Below are 15,873 nucleotides of genomic sequence, written 5' to 3' on the forward strand. Positions count from 1 at the left end.
AGACTGTCTCCTGATGTTCATCTTAAGAAATTCATATCCTCTTATCAGATTTTATCCTAAACTCTCGCATAGTTTTAGTGCCAGTCCCAGAACAGGCTTAACACAGGCCTTTCATTTGTTACATAAATAATATCAGAAAGAAACTGTTCGGACATGCTGTTTCTTGCTATGTGATAACAATACTGTATATCTGTAGTCATCTCTTTGCTTTGATTTTTCGTACACTGATCTTTACACAAAACTTTTAGTAAAGAACATATATGGATTCGATATAGCTTCTGTGCTTTTTATTGCATTGGTATCACTTTGGTACTACCCACAGCCTTTTTAATCAGGCTGTTAATCGGGCAACTAAGCAACATCGGGCTTCAGCCACTCACATTTGGATTTTACATTTGTAAAAGATCACAGGAATAAGCAGCCATCAGAGCAGTCAAGTCGCTCCTGCTTAGGGGGACAGGTGTGCATGCACCCAGCAAGGATCAGCCCAGCTCAGCAAGAGCAGGAACGGAAGAGTCTGCAGTACTGCTGCAGTGAAAGCTGTTACCCTTTTTCAAGGCATTTCAAGAAGCATCAGAAACCCTCACAAACACAGTCACGGGTACCTCTGAAATTACTAGGGTCAGGACACTGGAAAATGGCAACATACCGCCAAGGAAAAAGGAAAAGACAGGAAATAACAGGCCAGTCTTCCCAGAAATATTCCAACATAACTTTTTAGCACAGCAAAATGAGTAACTGTATTTCCTGAATGGAAACCATATCAAACTGATGTAACTGGTCATGGTACAGTCTGACAAATCATTCCCCTCCTTAAACTAGGGAAATACTCTCTACATAAAATTATAAACACAGACTTCTGTAAATTAAAATAATAATCATCATACAAGAGGGTATTTATCAATTACTCTGTGTTAGTTTGAAATGATGCATCAGGTGGATTCGCATATGTCCTAATGAAAATACTGAGTGTTGCTGGATTTCAGAGCTTTGAGAGAGAAAATGGACCTATTAAAATCATCAAGCTACATTAGAACTAGGAGAGGCAGGAATATGTAGGAGAACAGGACTGGAATTTGAAGAGACAGAGAAACAGCCTGGAAAGAACGAGGTGCAATTCAGTGAAGAAAACAAACGTAGTTACCGCACTTGAGAAACACAGGCTCAAATTCACAAACACATGACACAGAGTGACCTGTTAGACTGCAGTAGAATGTCTGAGAATTAGACTGAGACAAATACAGGCTAACTATGAGCCAATAATGTCATACTACTAGGAAAAAAGAAAAACCGACAACAGCAGCCTGGGAACATAAACAGTGCTATTATTCTTAAAACATTCAAAATAGCTCTCCACTCATGACTGCTCTGTTAGGAAACAGAGTCCAGGCTGAGGCTCTACAAGTCAATGAGGCTGACAAAGCTGACTGCCTAGAGAAAAGGAACAAGAAGGTTAAGAGGCCTGTTTATAATTTTTCTTGGTTTTGCATGACAGAGAATAGAAGCTGTTCTCCAGTGCCATTAGAATTGAGGCAAAATGGAGATTTAGTATTTTTATAAATTGTAGAGAAAGAACAATTCCACATGTTACTGGAAACGGAAAGGTCAAGGTTTAATCCCTTCCTTCTAGTGGAGCTCTCCATGTCCTCTCTTTATCACTGTCTGACAATGTCTGAGGCTGCTCCATGGCCTGGGAATTGGCAGTTGTACTTTTGTCCCTTAATATTAGCAGCTTTCCAAAGCCTAGATGTTCTGCCAATACCCTCTGGGAAAAGAAGATTCTCTTAGCCCAGACCACATTAGTGACACTGAGAACTACATGATTTCTAACACCATACTGTTGTCAAAGCAAAAAGCTTTCAGTGAAAATACTCATCACCACAATTATACCCAAGCACCTCCAGCTCTAACTGCACTGATATGCTACATGTGAAGTGGGAATTGTAGATAGATCAGAAACTAAATCCATGTTTTCCAAATCCCCAACAGCATCTCATGCATTAAAACTTCTTCTCAGCCAGCAAAGCTCATATTCATTTCCCTTTTCCTCAGCTCACAGTAATATATGCTCGAACACTGGCTACTGAACTCCTAAGCATGCGATAAATTCACAGCTTGGATTTCAGGCAGGTCCATATGCGTATTTATTCTCACTTCCATTAAAGCAAGAAAAAATAACAAGCAAAATAGCTTCAATGTCCAGCAGAGGTACAAAGTTAAAGCTTTAGGGACCCTAGAAGTATCCATGGCAGTCCATTCATGTTTTGGGTCCAGTGCCTTGATTCTTTTATTTGTTCTCCTGCCTCTCCTATCAATATTGTTTTAATAACCCTCTTCTGCCTAAATCAGCCCAACTGATATGAAAAAAAAAAGAGTCAGCTATATAGTATGATGCAATTTACCAGGTATTGGCATTGTGCGAATGCCAGGGAAATAGCAACAGTTCTCATGCACAGCTGGAAGTGGCCATTCCTTTCTACTGAATTCCTCTTCTCTCCTAGGGCTAATGACCAGGCTTTTGCCTTGTTGTAATCTTTAAAAAAAAAAGAATCTTTTTGACAGAGTCTGTCTTCTGTTACACTCCAAATGAACCTAATGTATTCACCATGGAGAGACTTTTTTTTTTAATTTAAATTCAAAAGACAATGGAGCAGTGAAAGAACCCTGTAAAAATTAAGTTGTTGGGGTTTTTTTGTCACAGCTTTGCTCCCAGCATGATTTTATATTTCTACAAGAGATTGAAAAAATTAATAAACAAAATTAATACACCCAGAAAAGAGCAAAAGTTCTTGGCAAGACATTTGAGAATCTCATTGAAAAAGGAAGAGCAAGATGGTAGACCTCACAGCTGAGGAAGCTGCAGTTGGACTTTCGGGCACCTGGGTCACGGGCAAGTACTCTGCCCTGTTGGCAGTGATGGTACCACACGCACACCAGGAAAGTGATTAAGGTTCCCTTTAAGAAACAGACTTTCAAAGCGTTAGGATCTTTAAAACACAGAATATAAATCCCATCCTTGGAGGCTGTACTAGGAAACTAATTCAGAGAAAAAGAACACAGCGATAGCTAGATAGATGAGACAACTCTGTATTTACTATATTATGCAAATATGCTTTACTGAAAAGTGAAACACTCAAAAAAACCAGCAACAAAGCAAGATTCCCTGTATAACTCTACTAAAACTCCCTAGGCTTTAAGAAAACGCAGCTATTCTATATGATAACAAGAACTGCAAAGATTAAAGAATCCAATCCCCCACCCGGTGGGAGTGGGTGTGCAGAAACATGAAATCCAACCCTCTCATCTGGGTCAATAAAGTTTTGCATATGGCGAGGAGAGAGCTGAGCCGCCTGCAGGCGCCCTACTAAGAGCACAGCCAAGCTTGTCTGTGTATGCATGCACATATGGTAGGGGAAGAAACTCAGACATTGCAGCAGATGGCCAGATGGCCTCATTATAACATGTGGTGGTAGTATGGGGATTTGTCCCCCCTTCCCGCTTGGCCAGATCAGCAATTTTTATACAGCAATTATCCATACAAAAATTCTACAAAACTATTTCCTAATGACATTTCACTTGGAATGATGATCGAAAGCATATGTTTTTGGAAAGCTCTCTTACCTGGAAAGTCAGAGTGAAAATCAGTTTGTTTGCAACACCACACAGCCATTTTCTGCAAGAAAGAAATAGGACTGCGGTCAAGTAAGCCTGAGATTTCCCTTAATCAGGAGACGCTGTACATTCCCAACAGTTATCAGTGAGACAGATATTCATTTTAAAATCTACCATATAAGGAAAACAATCTATAATAAGATGAGCCATTAAAAAACCATCAAGTCAAATTCACACTTGCAGCAAGTCAAGTCAGTGGAGACACCACTGAAGACACCAGCCCAGCTGGTCTATAACAAAAAATAAGGTCATGGGAAGCCAATACTGGCACTAACGTGTGAAAGCACACAGGTGCACAACCTTGTAGCTGCCATAGGAAGTGACTCTCAAATTCAGATTCCAAAAATCAAGATTGACAAAATTATCTGAATCAAAGTCAGGTTTCTTTCGCAGCTGCTGGGCCTGACCTCCATCTCAAACCCATCCCAGGAAACTTTTCAGCCTCCATAGCAGAAGACACAAGTCTGTCCCAGCCGATCATTGCCCAAACCTAGTCCAGGAGTTCAGAGCGACATACAACAAAAAGAACAACAGAAGGGGCACAAGGCACACACTACATTACAGGTGATCTCATTTCACCCTGCAGCAAAATTACCATTAGGGCAGCTTTCACCCTCACGCCAGCCCTTGATCACAGGGCCTCGCCTGCCCAGGCCCAAGCCCACAGCAGACACCTCCACCCGGGGGGCTCCCGGCCGGCTGGGAGAGCAGCGAGGTGGGGGGGGGGGGGGGGGGGGTGCTGGAGGAGGCCCATAACCCAGCGCTGCCAGAGCCGGAGACGACGGATCTCGCCCAGCGCGGCGACGCGGCCGCCCTCGCGCGACGCTTCCACGCGACGCCTCCACCCTAGCGCCCCGCGCCCCGCCCCGCGGAACCGCCCCCTCCGCCCTCCCCCCTTTCGCTTTCTGTTCGCCGGGGGCGCCCGCCCTCCCCTCCCGCGCTGACTGACACAGCGAGGCACCACTGACCGCCCGGAGCGCGGGCGGAGTAGCCAATGGCGAGCCGAGCGGCGCCGCGGTAGGGCGGGGGCAGCGCCTACCGGCGGCCCGGCCGGTCTAGCGCCGCCATGAAGGAGCCGGCGGCGGCCGAGCAGGAGGCTCTGCTGCTGCGGGACTACGTGGGGTTCTACGCGGCCCGAGGGGCCGAGGGCGAGATGGCGGTGTGCGATGAGGCCTCCCTAAAGGCGAGGGCGCGGCGGCTGCTGGGCCCGCGGCGGCGCGGCGCCCTGGACGTGTGCAGCGTGGCGGAGCGGTGCCGGCGGGCCCGCGGTGAGCGCGGCGGTAGCGTCCTGCGCGACCTGCTCAAGGCGCTGGAGGTGCTGGAGCTGCTCTGCGTCAACCTGCTCCTCTCCCCGTGGCGGAAGGAGATCAGGTCGCTGAAGGTAGGGGAGGGCCGCGGGGCGCAGCTGGTCCCGGGAGCGCCTGCCCGGCCTCGGGGCCTGCGGGGCCTCCTCCCCGGGCCTGTGGCGCCGCGGAGCACCGTATAGGAGCCCCTTTTGAAAGGGCGAGGGGTGCCCTGCGCGGTGCCAGGCTGCTGCCGGGTGTTCGCCGGCCCTTACGGACCTTGGCCTTCCCAGGAGCGCTGAGCAGTTCAAGGGCTTGGAAAGAGACCTTCGGTTTTTGTGAGGCAGTAGAGAAGTAAAAAAGTACAATGAAAGGCTCAGACTCTCCTTACTCTGAGTTTTAACCTATAAAGAGGGGATGCTTTTTAGTATTATTTATCACTTTTGCGAACAGTTCGATGCTGAAAGCCAGGGGGGCCAGGGTGTCTCTGGCCCGATGATTTTGCCACCTATCCGAGCTCTGCTGACTGCAGCTGGTGAAGGGAGTAGGAAACCCCCCGTCGAAAGAGGAAATGTTGCTTTTTACAGCAAGGTGGTGAAGGTTACCCTGCTTCCCTAGCACACTGAACACAACTCATCACCCAGAAGAGACAGCAATCTCCAACACATGCAAAATCTAATTGTATTTAAACAAAACACAAATCCCCGAACACCCAAAATGCAAATTTATTTCCTGTCCTACAGCAAGAGGTGCTGGTGAGGAAAAGCCATTTCTTTCCTTTCTCCTGCCCTTAGGCCTCATCTGCAGACTCTCAAACAGCTGGCTCTCTAATTCCTATTCTCCTCATTCATCTCCTTAAAACAGAGCAAAGCATAAGATATTCAGGTCTCCAGTTCGCGGGCTCAGCTTTTCGTGACACAGGAATCCTAGGCTTCATTAAAAGCAAATTTTGAAGGCCACCATGGGTAATCCAAAGTGCAAGAAAGCCTGCTGAAGGCCTAAAATAATTATGCTGCAAGGCATAAGTTAGAGAACAACAAATATCTTGTGTACGTACAGGTTGATTTAAAAGTTACGAGTCATATGCAGAATACTATTTCATATTTTTCCTGCCTCTCGCCCACTCTGATGTCATGTCGTCCCCCCCACAGTGGCTCTCCCTTACTTCCCCTCTAGAAGGAACAGAAGCTGGGGAGTGAAAGGCACTGTTGACACCTTTATATGAGAATGGATGGAGGTTCAGTGCTACATTACACTATGGCCTTGTAGGTTAATGGCCTTTTTGGGGGTCAGTTTTGTTCTCTCCCCCCAGCTTGTGCTTGTGAGACCAACACTTAGGCCTCAGCCTTAGGAAGTAGGTTAGTCAGTCTCAAGCTGGGCAGCCTGAAGATGAAGGTACACCAATTCTGGAAGTCTTGACTTTGCATTCCTGCCTCCATTCTGTTCTGACTTGCCTGGAGTTGGTCGTGCTTAGGTCAACATAGTCTCTCCTATCATAGCATTTCATACAAAACCAAAACCACTTCCACTTTACAAACTAGGCCTCACGCCTCGGGTAGCTCCAAAACTGAGCAAATATTGAACAGTTTTTTAAAGTCAATACAAAGCAGCAGCACTTTAAGTCATGTTTTGCAGTCAGCTTGTGAAAGAGCATCTTTTGGCAATATTTCTGGTAGAACAGTCTCCCTACAGAAAGGTGCTTTCAAAGAAATGGCAGCTTAATTTTGGGGGTAGTAAAGTTACAGCAGGAGTCTGAACCATGGAAAAAGAAAATGTACAGTCTTGCCACCAGTTAACAAATATGATTAACAGTGAGTGCACCGTGTCTGTTTCTTTAGGAAAAGATTAGACCTCAGTGATTTATTCTATGAATCCTCATTTGTTTAAAAATTTTCTGTTCTTCAGTAGCACGCAGAAGACTTATTTCTGAGTTTCTTTAGTTTGACTAAAATGATCTTACTGCCTTCCTTTTTGAATATTGATGCTCTTAGCCAGTATATCAGCAGATTTAAACTGGCATAACTTCACTGAAATTAATGTGCTATAGCAAAGCTATAATGCTTGAGAGGCTGACAAAATAATGCTGACAGAAAAGCCTCACTTCAATTCAAAATTCACACTTATAAGAACATAGTTTTTTTTAAAGATTTAAGTAATTTTTGAAGTACTTTTGATTTTTGGGAAGTCTTTCATGCTTCCTTCCACCCGCCCCCACAGTGCTCATCTGTTTTTCAATGTTGCATTCTGTTTCAGACATTCACCGGTAATTTTGTCTACTATATTCAATCCACACTCCCAGATGACATTGTAAAAACAATACTGGAGAAAATAGGTTACATCGCGACAACAGCAACAGAGTTTTCACTTGTCAAAAAGAGAAACAATGAGGAGATAAAGCAGACTGCTTTTGAAATATTCCTGGCAAGAATTGAGTGTGAAACTATCCTTGAAATGACAAATGAAGAGAAACATGGCAATTTGGAGAAGACCCTGCAGAAGAGAACACAAATGCACCGGCATCATGGAGATAAGGACAAAGAGGATCAGACACCCCAGAGAGAAGACACTGAAAATCAAGAAGACAGTGAGACATCTTTGTGCCTTGCTACTCAACAAAAGTCTTCAACTAATAGCGATATATCCTTTGAAGCTGCTGGGAATCTGAAGATCAAAGATGACATGCCTCAGTTAGCAGTTACTCAATCCACTAACAGGCTTCAGGAACACCAAAGGCAAGTCATTAACACTGTACACTTTCCGGGCAAATGCTCAGACAGCGAGGACTTCTTGATCAAATATAGCGACATTGTCATAAGACAAACACCTATTTTCAGTGAGAATCTTTCTCCAAAAGCCTTTGAAAAAAAGCCAAGAGCCAGTCTAAGTGAAGAATGTGTTTTGGCAGTCACTGCAGAGTCAACTGCAAATGAGATCAGGCCTGTGCCACTCTCACCAGGAGCAAGCGGTCCGCCAGCCTTTGCAATATTTGCTGACAGCTCTTGTGACAGCAAAACCACTCTGGAATACAAAGCTCAAGAAGTCCCCGAAGAATCAATTGAAGCCGAAATTAACGATGCCATAAATTGCGTAGACCCAGAGCCTGCAGATGAACCCAATGAGCTGAAGTCTCTGCCATTCAAGGACATTGCATCTGTCCAAAACCGCAGTGTCCCTAGGGAAGAGGAAGAGCTGTCTTTAACTTTCACAAAACTACAAATCAAGGACAATCAGGAAGACTTTATGTATCCAGTAGAGGAAACTGGGCAACCTGAGTCAGTATCATATGCAAGTACAAGTGACAGGCACGCAAGAGAATTTAATCACTCCAAAATAAAACATACATATGTGACTAATGCTCAGATGCAGACCAGAGCAGCTGCACATATTGAGCCATCTTCAGATCTATGCTGTACTGCTGGGAACACGGAGGATTCCACTACTGGTTCTGATAGCAAGAGGCTATTAATGGATAGTCCTAATGCACATACAGCTTCGGAGTGCTTCAGACACATTAGAGAGCCCCCTAACCTCACCTACATTCCACCACAAAGTATTGATGTTCGGTCTTCACACATAAGAAGGACCAGTGCAAAGCGCAGAAGGAACCTCTTGCAGCCTGAACGTGACTCTCCCGAGTCCAGTGAAGTAAAGCTGGAGAACTATGATTCAAAATTAAATGAAATCCAGGAGCCTTATGTCATTATTGACAAAACCGACAAAGGAATGTTATGCCACCACACTTGATTCTACTGGTGCTTTATTTGTAATCTACCTGGTTTTCTTCCTCTCACTTGTGGCCTTGATCATCTTCTCAAGGAGATGATTAGCTCTGTCAAAGCACTTTTAGGTTTTTTATTTAAAAAAAAAAACACACCACTGCTTTTGGACAGTAAAAAAGGGAAATAGTTGAGCAAATTCTTAATGGCCCTTTCTCATCTAGAACCTTTGCCACTGAAACGTGAATGGCCAGTCACCTTTCTAAAGCATAGGCAACTTCCATAAATTTAAAACCATTTAATCATTAGCCAGATTCCTTCTGGCTGTACTTAATGCCAGACAGGTTTCTTCAGCATACTTCTACCTACCCCCTCCCCTTTTTTTTTCCTTTACAGACTTATTCCTGGAGTATTCTTTCAGTATATCATGCTGTACAATGGTAGACACAGGTAAATATTTCTAAACTGGAAGACCCAACTTCGGAGTTTTACAAATGCTCTACTGGAGTGTACTGCCATTAACTCATTACATTCCTGTGAAGCTGTGCTCTGAGCTAATCTTGCTCCTGTTTTCAGCTGAAAATAAGTTTAGAAAGTTTGATAACATTCCTTTAGGGTTAAAGAGAGAGACAGCCCTGTGAACACTCTTGGTTTTATTTTTGCATCAGGAGTAACAGTTTAGATCTTACAGAGACAATAACCTGTATTACAGGTTTTATACCTGTCTCCACTTGTTACCAAATTTTTTTTGTGGCTACCACCACAAATTTCAAGAGAAACACTGAGCATTGTAATCATTCACTGCTACCAGAAGAGGGAGATCCCCAGTGGGTCTGTGCTGGGTCCAGTCCTGTTCAACATATTCATCAGTGACCTGGGCAAAGGGGCAGAGTGTAACCTCAGCCAGTTTGCTGATGATACCAAGCTGGGAGGAGTGGCTGATGCACCAGAAGACTCTGCTGCCACCCAGTGAGACCTGGACAGGCTGGAGAGCTGGGCTGAGGGGAACCTCATGGAATTCAACAAGAGCAAGTGCAAGGCCCTGCCCCTGGGGAGGAACAACCCCATGCACCGGTACAGGCTGGGGGCTGATCTGCTGGAAAGCGGCTCTGCTGAGAAGGACCTGGGAGTGCTGGTGGACAGCAAGGTGACCCTTAGCCAGCACTGGGCCCTTGTGGCCAAGAAGGCCAACGGCGTCCTGGGGTGCATGAAAAGGAGTGTGGCCAGCAGGTCGAGGGAGGTTATCCTCCCCCTCTGCTCTGCCCTAGTGAGGCCACATCTGGAGTGCTGTGTCCACTTCTGGGATCCCCAGTTCAAGAAGGACAGGGAACTACTGGAGACAGTCCAGCAGGGCGCTACAAAGAGCATCAGGGGACTGGAGCATGTCTCTTATGAGGAAAGGCTGAGACACTTGGGTTTGTTCAGCCTGGAGAAGAGAAGACTGAGGGAGGATCTTACCAATGCTTATAAATATCTGAGGGGTGGGTGCCAAGAGGATGGGGCCAGACTCTTTTTCAGTGGTGCCCAAGGGCAGGACATGGGGCAACGGGCACAAGTTGGAACACAGGAAGTTCCACCTGAACATGAAAAAAACTTCGTTACTGTACAGGTGCCAGAGCAGTGGCACAGGCTGCCCAGAGAGGCTGTGGAGTCCCTTCCCTGGAGACATTCAAAACCCACCTGGATGCGTTCCTGTGCCCCCTGCTCTGGGTGTGCCTGCTCAAGCAGGTACAGTGTTGGACAAGATCATCTCCAGAGGTCCCTTCCAACCCCTACCATTCTGTGACCCAGACACTGTTGCCATTTCCCTTGCCCCTATTCCTGCCACTTAACTCTGCACCAGCTCTGCTGTTCCCTGGACTTTTCTGTAAGCCATTTCATCTCACTAAAATGAAGGAAAAAAACCTGCCATTCCCTGCCATTTTAGTGACGGGGAAAAAAAATCGTATCACAGAAAGGTCCCAGTGAACATTAGAGCCAGGATAAGGGATATCCTGTAGGTGGGAGTGGTGTGTGAAAAGCACTGTGCTGGGAAGGAAGGAGAGCAGTATTGTCATATACACATTTAATTAAATTTAGAAAAGTACAGTCATTGGTAATGTATTTCAGCACAGTCTTCAATGCTTTATACACTTGTTACCTAGGAAGACAGTTTAATACCCCTTCAAGTAACTTCTCCAGTAGCACTTCAATGCTAAGAATGTTTTGTTGTTTCATGTATAGTTAAAATATTAGCTGAAATTAATTTAGTATAAATTGTTTATAATTTACTTTCACCCCCAAGAAATTCAAAGAGGAACACATGGATTATACTAGAAAAACCTCAGGAGCTAAAATGTAAAGCTTTGCTTTTTTGAACAACTACAACTAACTGCTGAAGTCCTGACACAACCCGATTCCAGCAGCGTAGGAGTAAAACTTTGACCAAGCTAACATCAAGTGACAGGACTGCCTTCAGCTTTGGGCGAGGTTGGGAGAAACAGATATTGTGAACATGCAGACACAAATCAATACTTCTGCACTGGGTCTGGCTAGCATTGAGGTAACTTTCTTAATAGTAGCCCCTGGGGTGGTGTATTTGGGATCTGTGGCTAAAACTGTTGATAATATACCAGTGTTTTGGCTATGGCTGAGGAGTGCTTGTGCAGTGTCACAGCTTTCTCTTTTTCTAAGTATACCTCCCACCCCTCAATAAGTAACTGGGAGAGGACACAGCTGACCTGAACTGGCCAAAAGGACATCCATACCATATAACACGCTTGGCAATAAAATGGGTAGCAGAGGGAGGTGGGCTTTTTGTCTACCAGGGTGGCCAGTGCTCAGAGACCAATGCATGCCATTGCATCACTTGGTTCCGCTCCCCCCCTTTCCTTCACTTACTAAACCTCTACCTCAACCCAAAAGCTCTCTTGACTTTGTTCTTCCTATTCTCCCCTGTCCTGCTGGGGAAGGGGGGAGCAAGCAGTGGTGTTGGCGCTTAGCTGCTGGCTGGGTCAACCTACCATAACCTCCTTGCTTTTCTTTCAAGTACCTATCTGTTCTTCCTAACCATTTTGGTTTTTATAAGCTATATTTTCCCCCTGTGGGGGTTATTAAAATTATGTGGTTTAAATCTCATATTGTGTCAATTATTCAGGAACTCTTAATTTAAAACTGCAAAAACCCCTTCTCATCAGAAGTGAAGAGGTCTCCTAAGTATTCATACGACCACCAGTACTGCAGGATTCATATACCTAACATCCCATTTTTATCCTTACTCTAGCCACCTGAGGACAAGTATTTAACAGCAACTTACACATGAAAAACCAATACAAAAGGAAACTTAAGTACCAACTTACACATGAAAAACCAATACAAAAGGAAACTTAAATACCACTTAAAAGACACCAACTTGGGCATCTAACTCCATTAATGCAATACTGCTGGCCGTCATTAAATTTGTTAACATCTACTGTGAAAACACTTAGTCTTTACCAAACTTACCCTGATGGGCCTGTGGGCTGTTGTTTCCATCTTCATAGTACCTGGCATACAGGAGACGTAGATCTTCACTTCGCCCCTATTTGAGCAGAGTGTTGGACCAGCATCTTCCATGTCTAGGAGCTTATGAACAACCTCACATGGGGAAAACAAAATATGCAGAGGGTCTTTCAGAAGAGAGGAAGCATAGGCCTAACTTGCTAACAGTGCACCAGTCCACAGCACCAACAAGTCACAGGAATGCTGGTGGAGACAGTAAGGATGAACAATGCCCACCAAACAAACAGTTAAAAACTGCACAAAATTTATTAACTATAAAATGGCCATGTTCTGAGAATCTGCTTTTTGTTAACGTTTGAGTACCTGGATTGAGGAAGAATCTCCTCTTTACAGCAGATTGGCCTGGGCTTTGTGACTGGGCCAGTTCTGTCCGCTTTTGTAAGGAGAGCTGCTATGCACTTAAAAGTTTTCTTCAGATAGATGAGAATACCTAAGTTTCTTAGTGCTGCAAGAACACCTTTAACTTATCTTCCTGTACAAATGGCAGCATTTCAAGGCATTGTACTATAAACTACTTCTGTATTTGTAAATTTCTGGGGTCTCAAGAGACAACTGCTTTACAGTTAAAGATGTCTGTGAAGAGACAGGATTTGAAAACCAGCTGAAATAAAAGTCAGGTTTAATAGGCCTTAGGCAGCAGTCCTTTGTGCACTGCTTCCACATGAGTAAAGTAGAACTGGGTTTAAAATCCCAGTTGTAAATACAGTCAGACCTGAGAAGACAGACAGACAAAAGGGACCATATGATTTCTGACCCCATCTGCCAGCGCCCTCCTGCGCCTGTTGGTAGTAACCACTGCAGCTCTCCTTGGCTAACTTAAATAAGAGCAACCCCTCAGCAGCGCTGCCAGCCAGCAAGAGGGCTGCCTGGGCCCCTCTCTAAAGGGAAGTGATGTGTGTATGTAAAATGTGTGCCTATCCTCTGGTGAGCTGTCAGCTTTAACTGTGCTACAGCTGGTCCTGATTTGTCTAAGAATTGAATGGTGATTTACTGACTGATTGGATGTCTTTCCATCATAGAGACAACAAGGCCAATTCTGTTCCCAAATTTATATGCTACACACAACCACTTTGAATGGCTCAGCTCTCCCAGGCCTTGGATTAGAAAAATTCTCTTGATCAATGCAGACACAGAGCTCAGGCAGCAGACTTGGTAGCTGGGTCATATTCACTCATACAACCTCTCCCCACTGGGTCTCTTAAAATAGTCATTTTCCCCTCTTAACATTCACATCACATGTATGCCCTTGGCCTGTCTGGAGCTAAGGTGCTCAAGAAGCATAGCTTGGGCTTAGAACAAACTTTCTAGGTTTCAAAGCCAAGAATGAAAACCAAATTTCAATGTTAAGGAAAAAAAAACCAAAACCAACCAACCAACCAAACCCCAAAATCCACACAGCTGGAAAGCATGCAGACACTAAATGAATAAAGAAATTACAATTTGCTTCAGAATTATAAATCATCTGAAAAAAACAATTCCCTGAGACACTGACAAAGCATACCCGAGAGGGACTGGTAAGGGCTTGCAAAGCATTGATGAAGATACATGTCTCTATTGCTCAGAGTCGCTTCACCACAAAAAGACAAATTTCTGAAACACTGCTTTATCATTTTTTACCTTTCTTGTACCTAAACACTGGGAGAATAACCACTAGTAACCCACCACCATAGATAAAAGAACCACCCATTGGACATAAAGTGGCACAGCTCTCCAAGTGAAATAGCCGATTAAATCCCACAAGGCTCTTTTTCACAGCATTGAATAGCAAAAAAAAACGCAAAGTAGGATTGGGATGGAATATAGTGGCATCTGCAGAGAAGCATACTCTCAGTAGAAGCCCTAACAGCTCAATACTTTTTTCTGTGGGGTGCAAGGGAGGAATGCATCACTGTCACCAGGCAGGGGGCTCTAGGGCAGAGCAGAGGATTCAACTCAAAGCCTTCTGGCATAAAAAGAAGTAAAATCAAGTGCTATGTATGCAATACAGAGATAACAGAGCTCCTCTGTTCTGTCACTCTCCTTATTCAGCCGCTATATTTGTTCAGAAATCACTCTTGTAGGTGTATGTTTATACAACACTCATCAAAATGGTGCCCTGATCCTGATACAGCACAAGTAATTATCACATGCCAGCCTCTTAAAAAAATGTTAAATGATCCATTAAAAAATTGATCTGGACTAGACAGACGACCACATTTCTCTTATGTAGGAATTAATCTACCAACTGCTAGTTTTTGTTCTGAAACTAAACTTTTTTTTTTTTAAAAAAAAAAAAGCTCACAACTTTCTGTCAGCCCCTTCAAATGCTGGGGAGCGGGGCGGAAACACCACCACAATTCTCACCTGACTTTATCCTGCTTTAGGAACGCACAGTGTTTACTTAAACCTCCATATTCTACAGGAGGGACTGGATACTCCTAGTCCTGAAACAGGACAGTAACTTGCTAGGACAGCGTTATTCAGGAGATGGACAGAGACCTTCAGGTCTGATCTTTTAATAGCAACTGATGGCAGAAGACCCAGCACTTCTACAGTCTCTGCAGGAGGAAGTGCACTGAAGAGAGATGCTAGATTATTTCCTGGCGTAGGCAGCTGTTTTGTGCGCTAATTACACTGGTGAAAACAATCTTCAAGGTTTCTTAAGACCTACAGTTTTGGACAGTCACCTCTGAAACGTTTAATCAAAGAGCAAAGATCTCCTAAACATTCTTCCCATGCTAGAAGAAATACACAAAAGGCCAGGCTAAGAATACAACTGTTAAATGTTTTAATTTTGCCAGTGTCTCTAACTTACTTCAAATCAATTTATATGCTGCCCCCAGATATTGATTTGATAAGACACCTTGACCAGGACAAAGTACATACCAAAGCCTGGAGAAGCCATCCCTCTATCCAAACTAGTATGTATTAAAGAAAAGGCAATACAGAAGGCAATAATCACTTTTCACACATATAGCAGTTTAGATGTGGAACTCATTCTGACAGAAGTAGTTAAATCCAGAATAGACAAGATGTATGCAAAATCAGTTATGTATAGTTCAGTCTACAAGTATAGGCTACACCCAACTTACGGACCAAATCTTAGAAATAAGGAGAAGTGGCAGCTTATTTATATGACCCATTCCACTGGTACTGAAGTTCAGTCTGCCTGCAGAAAGAGAACTTTCTATGGAATTTTACAAATTGCTACCTAATCACTGCTTCTTAGAAAGTCATAAAAGGAACAAAATACATATCAGACCCATGCTGTTTGCCCTTTTTTCCCCTCCCCTCATCAATGGAGAGATTTCAGGAAACAAAAGCAAATAAAATTCCTGGCTTAAAAACAGCTATTTATGATTACTTGATTACTACAGTATTTTTATCCACACATCTATAGCAGACATTTTACATTTATGACACATAACAAACAACCTGTTTGGTGGTGTTTACAGTTTTCATTAAATAGCACAACCTTTCTGTATGTGAAAATCTGTACACGAAAATTAATAGATAGCAAAACAAACATGTTCTCTGTTGCCATGGCATCTGTAATTTTTCATAAATAAATTACAGAAATTATTCCTTTATATTCCAATATAATTATAAATATCGATAACCGCCACCCAAACTACTGTTTTGATATAATGAAGGGGGAGGGGAAACCTGACCAAAAAGCATAA

At 43.9% G+C, this 15,873-nt stretch overlaps 1 protein-coding gene and 1 long non-coding RNA gene across 2 annotated transcripts in view; one reads left to right on the forward strand and one right to left on the reverse strand.

Moving 5' to 3' along the window:
• The window catches only part of LOC142060954 (uncharacterized), a 53,354-nt gene extending 48,951 nt beyond the window's left edge, over positions 1-4,403 (reverse strand). The window contains exons 1-2 of the long non-coding RNA XR_012661992.1: positions 4,268-4,403; positions 3,622-3,673 (exon numbers count right to left, since the gene is read on the reverse strand). This is a non-coding gene — a long non-coding RNA (uncharacterized LOC142060954). The remainder of the gene's footprint in view (positions 1-3,621; positions 3,674-4,267) is intronic.
• Positions 4,404-4,691: 288 nt separating this feature from the next.
• On the forward strand, positions 4,692-11,788 carry LOC142060955 (uncharacterized). Its single transcript, XM_075101350.1, has 2 exons — positions 4,692-5,053; positions 7,209-11,788. The coding sequence occupies exons 1-2, from the start codon at positions 4,739-4,741 to the stop codon at positions 8,697-8,699; spliced, it is 1,806 nt and encodes a 601-aa protein (XP_074957451.1). The 5' UTR covers positions 4,692-4,738; the 3' UTR covers positions 8,700-11,788.
• The last annotated feature ends 4,085 nt before the right edge of the window (positions 11,789-15,873 follow it).

The sequence above is a fragment of the Phalacrocorax aristotelis genome, chromosome 8 (genome assembly GCF_949628215.1).
Source record: "Phalacrocorax aristotelis chromosome 8, bGulAri2.1, whole genome shotgun sequence".
In the NCBI taxonomy this organism is placed as follows: domain Eukaryota; kingdom Metazoa; phylum Chordata; class Aves; order Suliformes; family Phalacrocoracidae; genus Phalacrocorax; species Phalacrocorax aristotelis.